Source organism: Drosophila navojoa, chromosome 5 (assembly GCF_054131105.1).
Source record: "Drosophila navojoa isolate 15081-1374.11 chromosome 5, UAZ_NAV_1.0, whole genome shotgun sequence".
Classification (NCBI taxonomy): Eukaryota; Metazoa; Arthropoda; class Insecta; order Diptera; family Drosophilidae; genus Drosophila; species Drosophila navojoa.
The window spans coordinates 5,631,263-5,650,703 of NC_142893.1; the positions used below are offsets into that span (position 1 = coordinate 5,631,263).

At 42.4% G+C, this 19,441-nt stretch overlaps 4 protein-coding genes across 4 annotated transcripts; all 4 read right to left on the minus strand.

Moving 5' to 3' along the window:
* Positions 1–454: 454 nt before the first annotated feature.
* Pgant1 (Polypeptide N-Acetylgalactosaminyltransferase 1) lies at positions 455–4,615 on the minus strand. The gene is made up of 5 exons (XM_018103535.3): positions 4,073–4,615; positions 3,125–3,986; positions 1,890–2,289; positions 1,707–1,828; positions 455–1,653 (listed from the first exon to the last, which is right to left on the minus strand). The coding sequence occupies exons 2-5, from the start codon at positions 3,790–3,792 to the stop codon at positions 1,029–1,031; spliced, it is 1,815 nt and encodes a 604-aa protein (XP_017959024.1). The 5' UTR covers positions 3,793–3,986; positions 4,073–4,615; the 3' UTR covers positions 455–1,028.
* A 5,401-nt stretch (positions 4,616–10,016) lies between these two features.
* On the minus strand, positions 10,017–11,845 carry LOC108652705 (uncharacterized). Its single transcript, XM_089262080.1, has 2 exons — positions 11,324–11,845; positions 10,017–11,245 (listed from the first exon to the last, which is right to left on the minus strand). Exons 1-2 carry the CDS (start codon positions 11,843–11,845, stop codon positions 10,046–10,048), a joined length of 1,722 nt encoding a protein of 573 aa, XP_089118206.1. The 3' UTR covers positions 10,017–10,045.
* A 305-nt stretch (positions 11,846–12,150) lies between these two features.
* On the minus strand, positions 12,151–14,052 carry LOC108652706 (uncharacterized). Its single transcript, XM_018102901.3, has one exon. The coding sequence runs from the start codon at positions 14,050–14,052 to the stop codon at positions 12,154–12,156; it is 1,899 nt and encodes a 632-aa protein (XP_017958390.3). The 3' UTR covers positions 12,151–12,153.
* Positions 14,053–14,299: 247 nt separating this feature from the next.
* On the minus strand, positions 14,300–16,162 carry LOC149090969 (uncharacterized). The gene has a single exon (XM_089262083.1). The coding sequence runs from the start codon at positions 16,160–16,162 to the stop codon at positions 14,300–14,302; it is 1,863 nt and encodes a 620-aa protein (XP_089118209.1).
* Between the last annotated feature and the right edge of the window lie 3,279 nt (positions 16,163–19,441).

Sequence of the window (19,441 nt, forward strand, 5' to 3'; positions counted from 1 at the left end):
CCGTTATTTCGATAAAGAATATTTGTCTTTAGCGAGCGTGTCAAAATTGTATTAAGAATCATTAACATAACACGAGTATGTTTATAGCCAGAATTCCATGAATTAATATTATAATAGTTATTTTCTTTTAGCCACACCTCAAGTGGGCCCAAACTAACAGCATAAATACGTCAACATGTACATACATATATATTTTTAGATATTCCCCAATCCCACTCCACTCATAAAAGTTCTTATAGACAAAAGCACATTTCGACAAACCCATATACCCTTCTCCCATAATAAATAAGGAATGAAGAACATAAAGTGTAATTTATTGTGTTTTAAGTCTTCCATGTGTGGAAGCAGTTTCTTCATATGTATATTTTTTATTTTTTCAAAAAATAAATGGCAAAAATAGTTTTTTTTTTTTTTTTTTGTTAGTTGATAAATGCTTGGGCTTTACTCTTATGTGTTCTTTGCATTGCATCCCTTATGTTTTCTTATTTGTTAAAGATATATTTTGATTATTCGAGACTTGTTTCGGAATGCGAGTGTTATTATAAATATTATTTTGTTGTTGATGGATTTATCATTTGATGATCACATAGCAATTATAATTATTCAAGCTTTACATAGGAATAATATGCACATAAACAGATATATTATATATAGAGAGATTTACATAATGTATATCTATACAACTTTTACTAGCTTTTTCATTTAGTTTTAGTTTACACAACAAACGCACAACACTTAATGAATCTGTTAATATATTTTGACTTATTTTTGATTTATGTCGATCCGTCTTTCCTTTGATATTCACTAACTACAACTTACGCTCTCTATATAGTGTATATATTATATAGAAAATATTTTATATGATTCTATCCTTGCGTTTTCTTTTCTTTAATAGTTTGTATTTACACATGTTGCGTTTCTAGTTGAGTCTGTAGGTAAAAAGCGTCGCACGGCGCTACGCTTAGTCAGTTTCTCTCTGTTGGAATTGGCTTGGTCCGCTGGTTGCGAGAAGCGCGCTTGTGGCTAGCTCAGTCGTGTAGAATGATCCATCGCTGTGTGTCACTGGACAGATCACATTTCGCGACCAGTGCATCGTCCATGCTGTTCAGTCCACTGTGGTCGAGGCACAGCCCTGTGTTGACGTGCATCAGCCTCTGATTCTCGTACTTCCATTGCTCGTTGTAATCGTCGTTCTCGAGGCAGGGCACCATCACAACACGATGCGGTGGGGAGCTGCTGTGCTGCACTGTCGCGCAGCTCAGCTCGTTGCGCAGCACCAGACTGTTGGTGTAGGAGAAGAGCTGCGACTTTTGCAGCGCCTTGCCGCAGGAATATAGACCCAGATTGTAGGGCTTCTCGTTGTTGTTGAGCAAATCGTCTAAGCACAAATTTGAATTGACTGCTTTCACTTTGCCCCAGGCCTTGACATTCTTGTTGGGCACAAATTTCTCCGGATACACGTTCTTCAGGTACCACTCGAAGCTCTTGCAGCGCAGCTTCTTGCGCAGCACAACGCGATGCGTCACATCGCCGATGTCTGGATGGAATTTCAGATCGGGCCGGTTCAAAAAGAACACGTTTATATATTCATCCATCCAGACCAAGGCCATGCGAGCGGTGTTAATGCCGTGCGTATCACGATCATTGGGAAATCTGTGAAAGTAAATGTTAATTGAGATCCATTAGGGTGGTAACTGTATACGAACTTGTAGGGATGGAAGTCGCGGAAGATGTGACCCACGCGGGAGCAGGGTATTGTCTCGATTGTGCCGCCACACTGCCAGATTCTAAACGACATCTCCAGATTCTCGCCACCCCAGCCATCCATCTAAGAAAGTGAATACATATTTCCATAACTTATTCTCAGCCTCTGCAGTTCGTCGGCTCACCTGCTCATCGTAGCTGCCCACCTCCCAGAAGTACCGTCTGTCCATGGCAAATAGACCGCCCGCCATGGTCGGACTGTAGGCGGGGCAAATCTCTCTGGGCTGACTGCACTCCCTCAGCTGTCGCTCCTTCTCACGCTCCGGCAGATTCACCCAATCGAAATGACCGCTCCACTGGAAGCCACCCACTTGGAAGGATTTGTAGCCATTGGTGCTATACTGAAAGTCTTTGGCATCAATCACATCGATAATGGGCACCAGGACACTGGTGCGCGACTCCTTGATGCGCTGCAGCAGTGGCTCACACCAGCCCTCGTTCGCCTCGCAGTGAGCGTCCAGAAAAATGAGCACATCGCCGGTGGCAATCCGAGCTCCGGCCAATCGAGCGCGTATCAGACCCAAGCTGTAGGCAAACAAATAAACCAAGAAGAAGAACAGCTTAAAGCAGAGCTACCAACTTTCCTTTAGCCAAAATGGTATTTTGGGCAAGCTAACAAAAAAAAGAGAATTAAATTATTGGGTCAGCGAACAGAGGCGTGCGCGCGAGTGCTAAGCGAGAGATACGAAGTGAAAGATACAAAATAAAAGTCAAAAACATAATCATGAGTTGACGAACAGGTTTTACGGTTTCATTATATGCCCTAGACCGCAGCAGGTATGGGGTATGATAAGCAGATCAAACAGTGGCCAAGGTGATGCAGACCACGAAGTATTGACCTCAGTATGATAAGCCAAGTCAAGCTTCTATGACTCTTCGAGGTCTTGGAGAATTTATATATATATTTCACATTTAGTTACTGTCAATTGTTTCGTCTGCTAGGTATTTGTTAGTCGTGCTGCTTGTCAAATATCAGTTTGACTTTTGAAATTGCTGAACGTTTTTTAGTTCTTCAACTTTTAAAAGCTGCGAAGAAGAAGCTCCCAGTCTGGCCGTCCGATTGTGAGTCTGTGCCACAAAACGAGTTATTCAAATGAAGGCAAACCGAACGATATCCACTCGAACGTGTGTTTGTGTTAATTTTACAGCCAACAAGTTGAATGTGCATTCGATTAGCTCAATGAAGATTTACCTAGCCAAAAAGACAGACAGAGGCAGAGAGACAGAGAGAGAGAGGGAGAGACAGCCAAAGTGTGCCAAGAGATTGATGATTGCCGCTGTACCCTTTACCCAATTACCTCCAATAGCTTCATTACCCTCTTTAGCGCCGTTTGTCACCACATCATGCCCTTTCACTTACCGATTCTTGAGGCGCAGAATTGTCACCTTGCCGGGGGGAAATCGTGTGCGCACATAGTAATCCAGTTTGCCGCCCAGCTCCGCATTGTCGCTGCCATCGTCCACCAGGATGATCTCCTTCAGCGACTTCTCGTTGCACGTGTTCAGCGTGCTGTGCACCGTCCGCACCAGCACGGAGTATGGCTCATTGTAGAATATAATGACGACACTGGCAGTGGGCAGAGTGCTGGGGTCATCATATTTCTGATTTAGGCACAGCGGATTGCGATGATCGCCCACGGTGCGATTGTAGGAGAGCTGCTCGCTCAGCTCCTCGTTCAGTGCGATCTTCTTGTAGATCCTCTCGCCACGCGCCTTCGCAGCGCCGGTCAGGTGCACGGCCACACCTTTGTTGCCCAACGTTCTATCCTGCTTCTGCAGATCCAACTGTATGCTTTGCTCGTACGGCGACACTGTAACGGGTCTTATTTCATTCTCCTGCTCATTCTCTGGATACATCTCATGCGCTCTCGGCCGCACGCGCGCCAGCTGAGCTGGCCTCTGTCTTGCTCTCACGGGCAACGGGAAATCCTCGCTGGCTGGTTGAACTTTCAGATAGAGTATAAAGCATAGCGCGACAAGCACAAATATAATTATTTTGCCATAGAAGGAACGAAACCGAGGCAGCATGTTGCTTCTGTGTTTGTGTGTGAGAGTCAATGGGTATGCGCACGTGTGTGCGTGTGTAGGTGTTCCTGTTGCTGTTCTGCTTGTTGAGGTAGCACGGTTCACTTTCAATTACAACGTTGCAGCGTAGACGTGGCCCAAAGACTGCTACGACTGCTGGTGCTGTTGGGTTTTCGCTTCATTTGTTGCGCAGCCCGCTGACAAAATACAAACACACACACACATATATTTAAATATACATACATATTTAAGCTGGCAAATATTTTTTTATTAATTTACATACATGAATATGTTGTTGCCGTTTCTTCCGCACCCGTTGCTTACGTATAAGTTTATTTTTAGATTATTTTACCTACATATAGATTTTAATTTCATTCGTATTATTTTTTTCCGTGCAAGCAGCTTGCAGCGTGCTGCTATGTGATGTGGCGTCTGTGGCTTAAACTAGACTAAACGTTAATTCTAGTCGCTGCGGTCGCTTATGCTGTCCGTCCGCTGCGCGCCGCCCATAGCTCGCACCTTACTATGTATGTGTGTGTGTGTGTTGTTTGTGCTTTTGGTTTTATATTGTATGTTTGTATATGTGTATATGGCTTAACTGTTGCTTCTTCTTCTGTTGCTTTATGCACAGTTTTGTGCTTTCTATGCAGCTACACATATTTAGTGACAATCATTTATTACACTTATTTTAAATTGACTACTGCATTCTTTTAATATGTTTTGTACTTGATTTTTAATTAAATATTGCTTCGCGAAAATATAAAAACACTGACGAACGGGCTAGCAGGTGATGCGGCGTTGCCACCTGTTAGCAAGTGTTTTGGATGCGTTCAGCATTCGAAAACACTTGCGGTTTAACGAACTATTTACAGCAAGCTTTAAGTGAAACAAGTGTGTGAATAAACTAAGTTAGTTAAAATTGATTTATTGTATTAATGAAATCATTGGTCCGAATGTTTTTAACATTAATTTGTTAGACTAGATGACAATATTGTGAACTGTGACTGCTTGTCGTGACCGCAGCAGCACATATTTTATGGTATCTGGCAGCACTGCATTAAACTTGTGTGCTGTAAAACACGCAAAATTGCGTTGCTTAAGCGGTAATAGTGCGCCAAGATTTGAATGTAAGAAAACCAATTGAACTTTTTGTGTAAAGCTGTTTTCTTAAATTAAAATTATATGTGTTAAAAATATATATTTATATTTTATATTTTACATAGACTAATATGACTATTATTTCATGGTTTGACCAAAAACTGTTAGTTGTCCAAAAAGTGAGTGTCAAAGTGCATTTGGTTGTAAAAGCGAAAGGCAACCAAAGATCTTGATATTCACACTCCAAAAATGTCTCACTTGACACGCTTGTTGTATCATTTAATGCACAAATTGCATGCTCAGCTATTGTTAAATGTGAAAACAAACTGAGTTTCCTACAAAATAAAAAATGTCTGTTGCTCTTCTCTGCTGGTTTCTTAACACGCGATGACACTTTGTTGCTGCTTGTTGCAGCATATAATTGAAGTATTATATTTATTATATTCAAGCTTGAACTTTCATTTATTTTAAATTGAAATGAGGTCAACATATTAATATTATATTTAGCTTTTATAATTATCAATATTGCTAATTAAGCAAAGTTATTTTCGAACATTTTTCTCTTCTCGAATTTTGTTGTTTTTGTTGTTGTTGTTGCTGCTGTTGCTGTTGTTGCTGCTTCGTTTGGCATAATTAATATGTTACGTATACGCAAAGATGTCGCTGCGGGGGCCGCCGTTGGTGAGTAATTGGAAGTTTTTAATGTTAGCTGGAGGTGGCAGGAGGTCGGGGCGGCGATCGCAACATTGTGGGAATCCATCTGTGCCATCTCTCTGTTAGATGGTGTAAGGTGCAAGTGGCTTGTTTTGCACATCTGCACTAACGCTCTTTAATAGCTTAAAGCGACAAAAAAAAAAACAGAAAACAAAAACAAATAAAACTAGGAAGGAAATAAATTACTTAGCCAGTCACACAACGTTTGGCAAAAAGTTTTTCTTTCTCGTTTTCTTTTTCTTTTGTTTTTAATTTTTTTTTCACTCTGTTTCGTCTGTGTTTCCGACCTCAAAATCTTAACTAGCCGTTAAAATGTAACATTGAAGCAAATTACAATTGGATTTAGTTTTTTATTTAGTTTCTTTTTGCATTTGTTTGCCAAAAATATTAACACCTACAATTGCCCAAGCTGAAGCAACTAAATTATGTTTATTTTAGCATATCTCAATTAATTTTTTTATTAATAACTAAAGGTCGCTTCGAGTCAAGTTTTATGAAGCATACAAAGAGATTTATTTTAAAGCTTTATCAAGGCATATTACTTCGTTAATTGAGCGCACATATCTTATTGGATTTGTAAGTATGTTTATTATTGACTCTTAGAGCGAGGCCTCATTAAAAGCCGAACAAAGAAAGACATACAAATAGCTTAGAGTTTAGGTTTTGTTCGAGCTCTGACCATAATGACATAAGCCGCAAATGCCCATTTGATCTAAATGACCCTGAGTTCGGTTACGCTTCGGTCTGGGCCGTCTTGGCCTGGTCCATTTCTATGGCCCCATTATCAGGCAGCTACGTCTTCATCCAGACATCCGAGCAAACATCTTGGCCATCCATCAACAGCTCCAACGGTTAATAATAGAATTGGAAATGCGATTGCAATTGAAAAATTGTTAACCACAATTTACTTTACCTTACTTTTGCTTTTCTTCAATTTTTGTTGTTTTTTGTTTTTGTCTTTTGCCTTGTTTCACATTTTGTTACGCTTCTTTTATCTGCTGCTCTACAAAATGTCAAAAGATTGAGCAACTGCGATGATTGCTTTTCATTATGATTGGACATACAAAAGGAGATGAGTTCGCTAGGAGCTGCGTTGTGTGGAAATACTTTATCAATTGGCTATGGGAATTGCACTGCAGTGCAGGCAGCAGCGACTCCTGGGAAAGACGACTGCAACAAAATTGGCCATAATAGAGCAGTGAATCAATAATTTATTGGCAATTTCTATATGTTGAGCAAAGCCATTGAGTACAGAGTTGACTTTTGATCATTGTTCAATCTTGAAAAGCAAGAGATTTATATATTGTGAGTCTTCTGCACATGAAGGGCATATTTTCAGTTTAGCCTATTATTTCCCGTTGTTAGCTGTCAATGCTATTGAAGTGAAGTATGGGCGCCTATATATTATACATATTGATTATCATAATCTGTGGATTATATTATTATATTCAGGTGGACTTTTCATCGGGGAATTTGGATTTGTTAAAGATTTGGCCTTTAAGATAGTTTAAAAAAATACTTTACATAGTCTTTCAGTTTCTCTAGACTCTATGCTCTGTACTACTCTTCTTTTGGAATCTTATAATATAAACATGGCCCATGGTCCGAGTCTAGCTGAGTCTGATTGATGTCTTTGCTAGGGAATGTAAATTTTTACCCATAAGATCAGCTAAAGTCTACTTTTGAATCAGCTTAAGTACTCTCAAAACCAATCAAAATTGCTTTTAATCTTTCTTTAAAGCTGCGTTTCCCAAATCCCAATCATCTCCACTGAGTTCCGCTCCAATTAATGCAACTCCCATAGTCGTCGGGAGAGATACTGTCATTACTTGAAACCACTTTATGGAAACATTCGTAAACCGCTTGGCAAACGTTTTACACATATGCAATTTGGCAAATTACATTTTTCGGATTTCCTTGAGCTGAGTGTAATAAAAAACGAGCATTGCATAAGATTTGATAGTTTACAGATATTAGAAACACCCGCGGGCAGCTGCCACTACACAAAGCGAATGTGCATAATCAATAGCTGATCGAAAAAGCGCAGCCATTGTGTATCTCTAGAGATCGGTAACAATATCACCCACTGAGTATTACCAAGGCCAAATCCTCAAAGCTTAGCACGCGACAAAGCAAAGGGGAAAATTTAAGATAAGCAAAGCCATAGTGTAGGGTATACTCGACTACGATATGCCCTGAAATTTTCGTTAGAGTTGATATTCCATTAGCTTTGTCTTTGTTGCTTGTTGGACTGGCAGCCTATCTTTATAGAGCTGATATATTTATTGCAATGCAAAATAGAATATGGTTCTATATGCTGGACAGATCAACAGAAGGGCTGATAGAAAGACAGACAAAGACAGAATTGACTTAATCAATTCGTCTTCAGAATCTAATCGAGTATGAATATACTTTGCCAAGTCAGTCATGCCCTCATACCCTGGGTATACCCTTCTGTCCGCATTTTCATAGCGCAGTGGCGCCAAAAATCCGAATAAAATTCAAATGATGTGACTAAGTCGCTGATATGCTTGATAGTTTTTATAGTTTAATTTTTGGATATTTTTTTTTTTTGGCTTTAATTTTATACGGTTGTCGGCTCTATTAGTGCGTTAGGTAGTTCAGTTTTGCATAATCGCGGCATAGACACCCGCATTGTTTAGCATTTATGGCCAGAGCCGGACGGACGAATCATGCGGATTGCTGCAATAGCTATCAACGGTCTTGCAGCTATGATTGGCAGCTCTCTCAGCGTCAGATGTGACGCAGACTCCGGCTCTCCGTTAGCCATAACGTGGGGATCATGTCATCATCATCATCCACGCCGCGCGGAATGCGTGTTACCCAAAACATTTTTGGATTTTTCACAATCGCCCTGCAAATTGATTCAGAGATAAAAAGACAATTTGAATAGCTTTTAAAATCGCATATATTGATTTTAATCAATAAATAAAAAAGGTGCATACAAAAATGTGATTTAGATAAAACAACGAACAACGAACAACTTTATGCGGACGTTGGCAACCTCTGCGTTTGTCATTTAAATGGAAATGGAAATGCGTGGCTATATGGTGTCTATATAGATAGATATGTGGAGATATATATAGTTATATCCGCCAGCGTTTATGAGGCGAAGGCGGAGGCGTTGCGACTTTGCTATGTTAATAGGGTTTAGAGTTCAGCGCTTGGCTCCACCAAAAAGTGATTGTTAGATTTTTTTTTTTTACAATTTTTACAAGTTTTTTTCTTCTGCTTACGCAATGGGAATTGCCCTGCGAATGTGCGATGACAAGGCAATTAGTTGACTGGAGCGAAGGCGATATATAAATATATAACGGATAATATATAACGGATTATGAGAGTCTAGAAAGGCCAAAATGGTGTAGAGCTGCAGGTCAACGAGTCCTGCGGCCTTCAGGCAACTGAGAATGACTCCTGCTACGTGGCACATTTTTGTGGCAGCCCTGGACATGGTTGTTGCATGCATGTCTAACGCCCTGTTAACACGGCTAAATGCACAATTAAGTAATTGTCAACTGATTCCGGGCATGTTCAGGGCATTACAACACAGCTCATTAAAAGCCAACGACAAACTAATTAGTCATATAGCAAAACTATTTATATAGGGTATTAAAAATATATAAATAAAAATATATTTCTGCTTCGAGCATGGTTAAGTTAAATATGTAAATAAATTATAAAAAAGTTATACAAAGCTGCTTCAAATTTGTCTTACCAAATTTGTTTAGATTGCCTCTTGGATATTATCTAATACAAAGGGCTTTAAAATTCATATTTAAAGCAGCTTTGATTAAGTTTGGATAGTTTTGCCACTGCTGCAGTTGAGGCAGAAGCTCAGCAGCAAACCAGAATACTCATCTTTATCTAGTAAGTCATTCAACTGGATGCGGTGCAGCCAATGGCATAGAGAGCCCAGTAAAATAAAGAGGAAGTATAACTGCATGACAGCGAGTCCTGCGGCCATCACGTTACTGTGGCCCAGGCTCGCATTGTGGCGCCTCGTGATATGCGGCATGCATCTTTTTCAGTCAGTTAGCAGAGCTATTAACATGGCTAGCATATGATTTGTTGGCTGCTCCTGTCATTATGGCCCACTCATGATCAGCTCAGGGCCATTTTATATTCGCATTTCTTTGCCAAACGCATGCAAAATAATTGCTACAGCCATGCTCTATTTATTAGCTTAAATTACTAGCTTAAAAAGAGCTAAAGCTCTTGAAATCATCTCTAATTATATGAGGCTTGAGCGAAATCTGATTTGCAACTCATTTAAGGCCGATTTGTAATCGGTTTTCAAGCTGAGATATAATTTATGTAAGCACTTTATTCCTTTGCTAAAAGATTTGTTTTCTCATAAATTATTATTGTTGAATACGACAAAACCTCGACCAGCACAGCTCGAGAGCAAAGCAAATACAGGCAACTAATGAGCTGCTAAGTAGAATATAAAAATCTGGGTTAGATCTCTTAAATAAACTCGGTCCTCCGGCTGCTTTGGATGGCTGTAATCCTTCCGTGAAGCCACTTTTAAGCGAACCATCTCATTGAAGCTGTTCGCCATCCAGAACTGCGAAATTCCAAACTCTTGCATGGCCAGAATGTGCCGGTCGAAGAGCTGGCGATAGGGCAGATGGCGACGAAGGGGCAGGGATAGCAGCAGGAAGTGCTGCAAGCAAATATCGTGGGAGTAGTAGAAGACGGGCTTCCGGAAATAATTTTGCTGCTCTTGTAATGACAGCCAGCGCAGCTCCATGACTGGATAAACGAAGCTGGCATTAAATGAATCACGTATGCGAAAAAACTCTTTCCAATCATCCAGAAGGTGAGCGCGACGTGCATTGGTTGTGGTCAGGCTTAAGTTCTGCAAGAGCCAATGGCTTGCGTCTCCGCGCTCCACGGCAATTTTGTAACGAGATCTCAGAACATCCTCGAAGCTGCGCAGCATCTGCTCATGTGGCGGACTCGTGAAGTAGGCCTGTAAATAGGACTCGTACATGGTGGTGATGATGAGACTCGTAAAGCAGATGAGCAAGCAAATGCCTTTTAGATAGCGACTAGTCCGGGCGGGCATCGGGAAGCATTGTCCCAGCAGACCGCGCAGGCAGCGATCGTTGAGCAGCATATCGATGAGGCTGAACCTGCGCCAGTTCAAGTCCTGGCCATAGATATAAAGGAGAGAAAAGATCAGCAGCAGAACGACTATCACGCCTGCCACCAGAGGCTGCATTATGATTGTGAAGATCTCCTCGTACTCCAGGGCCTGCGGCAAGGGTATCATAAAGCAGAACGAGCTGTGCATATACGGATAGCTTAGATAGTCAAAGCTCTCTGCATTCAGCGTGGTGGACAGCGTGGCAGCGATATCCAGCTGACTGAGCATCACCCTTTGAATAATGTTGTTGAAGTGAAGCTTCTTGCCCTCGCCAATGTCATCGCGTAGCTTCAACGTCGCATTCACACGCTCCACGAACGTATTGATCAAGTTGGCTGCGGTGCCCATCATCTTATACTTGCCTGTTCCCGGATCGCGATACAGGATGCCACGAGGGCGGATCTGATCAGGCTCGCTTCTAATGGGAGAGCCGCGCATGTTGGCAAATTGCTCCACGTAAATTAATTCGTTGTTGGAGTTGGCCTCGGAGTCTTTGTCGGCATTTAAGTTCACCAGGGCTGTGGACTCTGTTTTGTAGCTGTGACTTATGTTGAGAGTCAGCTGAATATAATTCTCCTGCTGAAAGCAGCGACAGCTATACAGATTACCCACTGCATCCACCATGGCCACATTAACCTGCTCCCGCTCGAAGTACGCCTCACAGACTTCCGTCGGTTGCTTCTCCGGCTCCAAATAGACCAATCGCCGTGCCTGCTGCAGCTTGAGTAAAGTGTGCGGATTCTGCTCCTGCTCGGCATTTGAGTTGCAGATGAGCAGCAGCGACTCACTGCTGAAACTCCAATCCTCCCAGCTGCTGCCCTGAGCGAGCAGCACTGTGGGCAGCCCCAGCTGAGGCAGCAGCTCATGAAACACACACGGCTCACTCCCATAGACCACAATGGTATCATAGTCTCGCTCTAGGCGAATGCGTCTTATTAAGTACAGCAACAAGCGAGAGTGCTCATCTTGCTCTCGAAAGTCATCCAACTCGATGCAGTGCAGCCAACGGTATAGAGAGCCCAGTAAAATAAAGACGAAATATAACTGCATGACAGCGAGTCCTGCGGCCATCACGTTACTGTGGCCAGGCTCGCATTGTGGCAAGCTTTTGTGGCGCCTCATGGCATGCGGCGTGCATGTTTTGCAGGCAGTTAACACGGCTATTAACATAGCTTGTAAATGATTTTCTGTTCATGTCAGTTTTGCTACAATAAATTTCAAGTCCTTAGCTCTTAAATGCAGCAAGAAATCGCTTTACAAACTGAGCCATAATTTATTTATTTAAATACTCGGTTTTACAAATTTAAGCATTTTATTACTCTGCTAAAGAGTATAAAGAAAGATTTGAAGGTGAAATTGATCAGCTTTTATAAATTGCATTATTTAATACCAAAAATCCTCGCCCAGCACAGCTCGAGGACAAAGCAAATGCAGGCTAATAGCTGAGCCGCTAAGTAGAATATAAGAATGTTGGTTATATCTCTGACATATACCTGATCCTCAATCTCATCGGGGTGACTGAAATCCTTCCGTGAAGCCACTTTTAGGCGAGCCATCTCATTGAAGCTGTTCGCCATCCACAACTTCGAAATTCCAAACTCTTGCATGGCCAAAATGTGCCGTTCGAAGAGCTGGCGATAGGGTAGATGACGACGAAGGGGCAAGGATAGCAACAGGAAGTGCTTCAGGCAAACGTCCTCTGAGTAGTAGAAGACGGGCTCACTGAAATACTTTTGCTGCTCTTTTAAGGAGAACCAACGCACCTCGGTGACCGGATAAATGAAGCTGTCATTGAACGCTTCCCGTAATCGAATAAACTCCTGCCAATCGTCCAAGACGAGAGCGTGATGGGCATTGGTTGTGGTCAAACTAAAGTTCCGAAGCAGAGAATTAACCGCTTCGCCCCGTTCCACAGCGATTTTGTAGCGAGAGTTGAGAATATCCTCGAAGCTGCGCAGCATCATCTCGTGCGGAGGATGCGTAAAGTACGCCTGCAAATAGGCCTCGTACATGGTCGTCGTCATGATACTAGCGAAGCAGAGCAGCATACAAATCCCTTTTAGATACCGACTAGGCTGGGCGGGCATCGGGAAGCATTGCCCCAGCAGGCCGCGCAGACAGCGGTCGTTGAGCAGCATATCGATGAGGCTGAACCTGCGCCAGTTGAGCTCTTGACTGTAGATTAGCAGCAGCGAAAAGATCAGGAAAAAGACGATTAGGACACCAGTTACCAGGGGATGGACAATCATCATATAGATTTCCTTGTAGTCCAATCGAGGTGGGACTGGAATCATGAAGCAATACGAGCTGTGGATGTAGGGATATGAAAGATAGTCGTAGTTCTCGAACTCCACAGTGGTGGCCAGCATGGCAGCGATATCGAGCTCATTGTACAACACCCGTTGAAAGATATTCTTCAGGTGAATTTTCTGGTCAACGTCGTCGCGTAACTTCAGAGTCGCATTCACACGCTCTGCAAACGATGTGATCAGATTAGAAACGAACCCTTTTATCTCATACTGTCCTGTGCTGGGATTCTTATAGACAAATGCACGTGGGCCTAGTTGATCGGGCTCAGTTCTAATAGCAGATCCTTGCATGTTGGCAAATTGCTGCACATATATTGAATCGTAGTGGGAGTTGGAATCGGACTCTTTGTCGAAATCGAAATTTAAGTTTACTAGGGCTGTGGTCTCTGTCTGATAGCTGTCGCTTAAGTTGAGCTGTATATAATTCTCCTGCTGAAAGCAGCGACAGCTGTACAGATTACCCACTGCATCCACCATGGCTACATTAACTTGCTCCCGCTCAAAGTAGGCCTCACAGACTTCCGTCGGTTGCTTCCCTGCCTCCAGATAGACCAATCGTCGTGCCTCTTGCAGCTTGAGTAAAGTGCGCGGATTCTGCTCCTGCTCGGCATTTGAGCTGCAGATGAGCAGCAAAGACTCGCTGCTGAAACTCCACTCCTCCCAGCTGCTGCCCTGAGAGAGCAGCACTGTGGGCAGCCCCAGCTGAGGCAGCAGCTCATGAAACACACACGGCTCACTCCCATAGACCACAATGGTATCACACTCCCGCTCCAGGCGAATGCGTCTTATTAGGTGCAGCAACAAGCGAGAGTGCTCATCTTTCTCCAACTCGATGCAGTGCAGCCAACGGTATAGAGAGCCCAGTAAAATAAAGACGAAATATAACTGCATGACAGCGAGTCCAGCAGCCATCACGTTACTGTGGCCCAGGCTCGCAATGTGGCAAGCTTTTGTGGCGCCTCGTGGCATGCGGCGTGCATGTTTTGCAGGCAGTTAACACGGCCATTAACATTGCTTGTAAATGATTTTCTGTTCATGTCAGTTTTGCTACAATAAATTTAAAGTCTTTAGCTCTTATACGTAGCAAGAAATCGCTTTACAAACTGAGCCATAATTTATTTATTTAAATACTTGGCTTTACAAATTTAAGCATTTTATTAATCTGCTAAAGAGTTAAAGATTTGAAGATGAAATTTATCAGCTTTTATAAATTGCATTATTTAATACCAAAAATCCTCGCCCAGCACAGCTCGAGGACAAAGCAAATGCAAGCCAATAGCTGAGCCGCTAAGTAGAATATAAGAATGTGGGTCAGATCTGTGATATACAATTGGCCCTCTGGTTCCTCGGGATGGCTATAATCCTTCCGCGATGCTACTTTTAAGCGAGCCATCTCATTGAAGCTGTTGGCCATCCAGAACTGCAAAATGCCAAACTCTTGCATGGCCAGAATATGCCGTTCGAAGAGCTGGCGATAGGGTAGATGGAGACGCACGGGTAGCGCTAGTAGCAGGAAGCGTTTGATGCAAACATCCTCGGAGAAGTAAAAAACGGGTCCCCTGAAATACTTTTGCTGCTCTTCCAGGGAGAACCAACGTAGATCGGTGACTGGATAAATGAAGCTGTCATTGAACGCTTCCCGTATTCGAATGAACTCCTGCCAATCGTCGAAGAGGACGACGTGATGGGCGTTGGTGGTGGTCAGGTTGAACTTTTCAAACACCCAGTGAAGCGCTGTTTCGCGCTGCACTGCAATTTTGTAGCGAGAGTTGAGAATATCCTCGTAGCTGCGCAGCATCATCTCGTGCGGGGGATGAATAAAGTACGACTGTAAGTAGGACTCGTACATGGTCGTCGTCATGATACTAGCGAAGCAGAGCAGCATACAAATCCCCTTTAGATACCGACTAGGCTGGGCGGGCATCGGAAAGGCGTGGCCCAGCAGACCGCGCAGACAGCGGTCGTTGAGCAGCATATCGATGAGGCTGAACCTGCGCCAGTTCAAGTCCTGGCTATAGATGTACAGCAGCGAGAAGATCACAAATAAGACAATCAGCACGCAGGCTACCAGAGGATGCATGATAGCTATGTAGATATCCTTGTAGTCCAGTTGAGCTGGCACTGGAATCATAAAGCAATACGAGCTGTGCATGTAGCGATATGTGAGATAGTCTTGTCTGCCAAATTCCATGGTGGTGGCAAGCGCGACCGCGATGTCAAGCTGATTCTGTTTAACGAGCTGCATGATATTATTGAAGTGCATTTTCTGGCCTAGGCCAATGTCGTCGCGTAACTTCACCGTCGCATTCACTCGCTCTGCAAACGATGTGATCAGATTCGAAAGGAACCCTTTTATCTCATACTCTCCAGTGCTGGGATTATGATAGACAAAAGCACGTGGACCTTCTTGATCCGGCTCAGTTCTGATGGGCAAGCCGCGCATGTTGGCAAATTGCTCCACATATATTGAATCGTAGTGGGGATTGGAGTTGGAATCTGATTCTTTGTCGAAATCGTAGTTTAACTTCACCAAGGCTGTGGTCTCTGTCATTGAGTTGAGAGCCAGCTGTATATAATTCTCCTGCTGAAAGCAGCGACAGCTATACAGTTTACCCTCTGCATCCAGCATGGCCACATTAACCTGCTCCCGCTCGAAGTAGGCCTCACAGACCTCCGTCGGTTGCTTCCCTGCCTCCAGATAGACCAATCGTCGTGCCTGCTGCAGCTTGAGTAAAGTGCGGCGATTCTGCTCCTGCTCGGCATTCGAGCTGCAGATGAGCAGCAGCGATTTGCTGGTGAAGCTCCAATTCTGCCAGCTGCTGCCCTGAGCGAGCAGCACTGTGGGCAGCCCCAGCTGAGGCAGCAGCCCATAAAACACACACGGCTCACTTCCATAGACCACAATGGTATCATAGTCCCGCTCCAGGCGAATGCGCTCTAGGAGTTGCAGCAGCAAGTCTTTAGGTAACTTTGGATGCTCTGACAAATGCTGCAGCTGGATGCAGTGCAGCCAGTGGCACAGTGAGCCCAGCAATATAAAGAGGATGTATAACTGCATCGCATCAAGTCCTGCGGCCATCACGTGACTGTGCCTGACCCTTGCTTTGTGGCTGCCTTTTGTTGCTGTTCGTTGCGTGTGGTGTGTGGCATGCATGATTTGCACCCTGTTAACATGGCTAAGTGCTCAATTATGCATCTATTTCCACTGATTGCACGGTATGTTAATGTTATTAAAAACTGCTAATAGTTTGACTCCCTTCAGTCCATGCAGAGTTTAAGTACTTTGCATGCACATGATTTTGTGAATAGATATAGATAAGATATAAATATATTTATTTGTGTATTGTTATTATTATTTTAAATTTGTATTTATTGTAATATTTGTATTTGTGTAAATATTTATATATGTTTTAGTGTATTTATGTATATAAAGTAATTTGCCTATTTTAATTATGTCTTTTGTCTTTAGCCCTACATTGGCTTGCTATGGTTCGCTTCTGTATAGCTATTTAAACCATTTTTTCTCTTTGGCCTGATTTTTTTTTTTTTAATTTTATAATCTTTTTAGAAAACTGTGCCTTAAATAGAGCTTTGTATTTGTTTATATGGTCAGATTTTTTCTTGCCGCTGTCTTATATATTGACATTATTTTGAATTGTCAGAGGAGATTCGGTCCTTTTGTTCATAAGACTTTCTGTGTCAATACGTTTGGACTCACTTAATAATACGATATCTACTTCTTTTTTATAGGCACATCGGACCATAGAAATGCACAGAATAAGAGGCAGAGAGAGAGAGAGAGATAGACAGAGAAATTAAGCATGAAATGGTTTTCTATCATATGAGATATCTGAGACAAGATCATCAATCAATTCCATACCATTCGTCTAAGATATGCAAATCCCATTGGATAGTTTTATTTAACGACTGCCAAACAATGAATCGATGGTAAGTTCTAAGACTTCTATAATGAGATTTTTTTTTTGTAGAAACTGTAGAAATTCGATTGTAAGATTTGTTTAACTTTATTAAAAAAATTTTATTGTTGGATGTGGTAGCGATTTGTAGAAAGACATATATATTTCATAAAATAAATCAATTTTGTTGCTTGATTTTGATATACATATGTAGTAGTTATTTGTAGAAAGAAATTTAATTCATTGAACTAAATCATTTCGATTAGATTTCTGCCCTCTAACTATACAAAAGCTGACTAAGGCCAACTGAGACCGAATTTCTTTCCTTCTCTCATAAGCCAATCCCGCTTCTTTGGCCCGTGTAGCCGTTGCTTGGAGTGCGGGCTTGGTGGTCTTGAGTTTTCAAATTAAAGCCCAATTTGAGATTTATATACACGCATACACACATACATACATATGGATAATCTCAGCCAGACTCTCTATGCTGGCTGATGATTCGCGTGATGGCTGCATGAAAGTGAATTTTTTGGCCAAGTCTCACATAAAAATACATATACATACATAAAATATGCTGGGGCTGAGAATGTTGTCGCGTTGCCTTTGATAGAGGGGCGTGGCCATGTGCTCAAATTGGGGATTTGGGTTTTCTTTCTGTCGACTTTTCGACGAGTATCTGTAGCTCTCATGCTCACATGGCATGTGTTTAACAATTTCCGGTGTGTGCAGAGCATGTATGCATGTGTGCATGTGTGTGTGTGTGTGTGTGTTTGTGTGTGTGTAGCATGTCTGCTGCAAAGCCATTTGACTCTTAGGCTGGGTTTCTCGTTTGTTATTTTTTTAGTGCTGCGCCGTTGAAGATGGAGCGAAATTTTCCGGCAATTGAAGCGAGTGCAGTCAATTTTGAATGACTTTGAAACGTGTAGCAAATCAAACATTTCATTTTATGCTCTTAATTGCAGTGCAAGTGGTTTTCAATTATTCAAATGAGTCTCTTCCAGCAGCCAAAGCAGCAGCAGCCACTCGAAAGTCTGACAAAAATTTGTTAGCTACAAATGGAGCTGAGATGTTGCTGTTGCTATTGCTCCTGCTCCGTTTTTTATTCGATATTTTTTGCTTTGCTACTTTGCTGCTGGCACAAACTGGTCTAGACTTGCGTTAATAGCCAAACAAGGCAAAAGGCGACACTGAAATCGAAATTTCTTCTGCTTCATCATTGGCTTTGCCTTTTGGCTTTGGCTCTGGCTCTGGCTATGGCTCTGGCTATGGCTTTTGCTTTTGTTGATGCCATCGTTTGGCTTTATCTGCTGCCTTTTGCCATTTGCAGTTGTAGTTTTCATTGTTGTTGTTGTTGCTGTTGTTGTTGTGAATGACGTTTCAGCGAAAGTTGTTACGTTAGTGCGACATGGACAGCGCCAAGTGAAGAGACACTGAAAGCCTATGCAAAACCGGTCGGTCATTGATTTTTGGCGGCTGCAAAATTACCTGGCCATGGTCACTGAGCGTCAGTCAGTCACCCAGACACACAGACACAGACACTGAGACAGTGAGACAATCGTACAATCAGACAGCCAGATGGGGGCGCCATTCCGCTGCTCATCTGCTTGGCATTTGCATGCATCGCTAATCTTGACAATTGTCGCACGCTGCGTATGCTTGATATTTATGAAGGTGTGTAATGAGCCTCACTTGTCTGTCCGCCAGCTCACATTTAATTGCGACAAATTATGCAACAACAACTGTGACCCACACTTTCAAAGAAGCCGAACAGTGGTTTGGTTTTTGTTATACCCTGAACCCATTGAAAATGGGAAATCAGGGTATAATGGTTTTGTTAAAAGTATGTAACAGGCAGAAGGAGGCGTGGCAGACCCCACAAGGTATATATATTCTTGATCGGGGCGACAAGCTGAGTCGATTTGGCCCTGTCCGTCTGTCTGTCCGTCCGTCCGTCCGTATGTATGAACGCGTCGATCTCAGAAGATATAAGAGCTAGAGACTTCAACTTTTTTTTAAAATGTCCGTATATATCACGCGCAGATCGAGTTTATCACTAAAAAACGATAACTCATTCCGATATTTTTTTATCGATAAAAAACCTTATCGAAGATCACTTAAAAAATTATATCTCCTACATCTTTCAAGCTAGAGTCTCCAAATTCAAAATGTATATAAAGATGTATTTTATACAATTTCGGTTTTTGTTAAAATTTACCCCCCACCCCTAAATCCACCCCCTCACCCTCATCTTTGTAAAAGTCGTATATCAAATACTAGAGACTTGTGCTTCGGTATACACATACATTTAAACATTATGATTACGTTCTGAAAGTTTCATTACGATCGTACGTCTAGAAATTAAATTATTCAACAAATAAGTTCTCAAAATATTGCCACACTGCAGCGCAACCCAAGCGCAATCGCCTATATATGTGAGTGTGTGT

Bases quoted from the DNA above. Each gene is read 5' to 3' on its own strand.
- Pgant1 (XM_018103535.3), bottom strand. From the start codon at position 3,792: ATGCTGCCTCGGTTTCGTTCCTTCTATGGCAAAATAATTATATTTGTG. The intron at 2,290-3,124 runs GTAAGTGAAAGG...GTTTGCCTACAG, and splicing joins ATTCTGCGCCTCAAGAATCG to CTTGGGTCTGATACGCGCTC. The intron at 1,829-1,889 runs GTGAGCCGACGA...TCACTTTCTTAG, and splicing joins TGGGCAGCTACGATGAGCAG to ATGGATGGCTGGGGTGGCGA.
- LOC108652705 (XM_089262080.1), bottom strand. From the start codon at position 11,845: ATGGCCGCAGGACTCGCTGTCATGCAGTTATATTTCGTCTTTATTTTA. The intron at 11,246-11,323 runs ATAAGTCACAGC...GCCAACTCCAAC, and splicing joins ATATTCAGCTGACTCTCAAC to AACGAATTAATTTACGTGGA.
- LOC108652706 (XM_018102901.3), bottom strand. From the start codon at position 14,052: ATGCCACGAGGCGCCACAAAAGCTTGCCACATTGCGAGCCTGGGCCAC.
- LOC149090969 (XM_089262083.1), bottom strand. From the start codon at position 16,162: ATGGCCGCAGGACTTGATGCGATGCAGTTATACATCCTCTTTATATTG.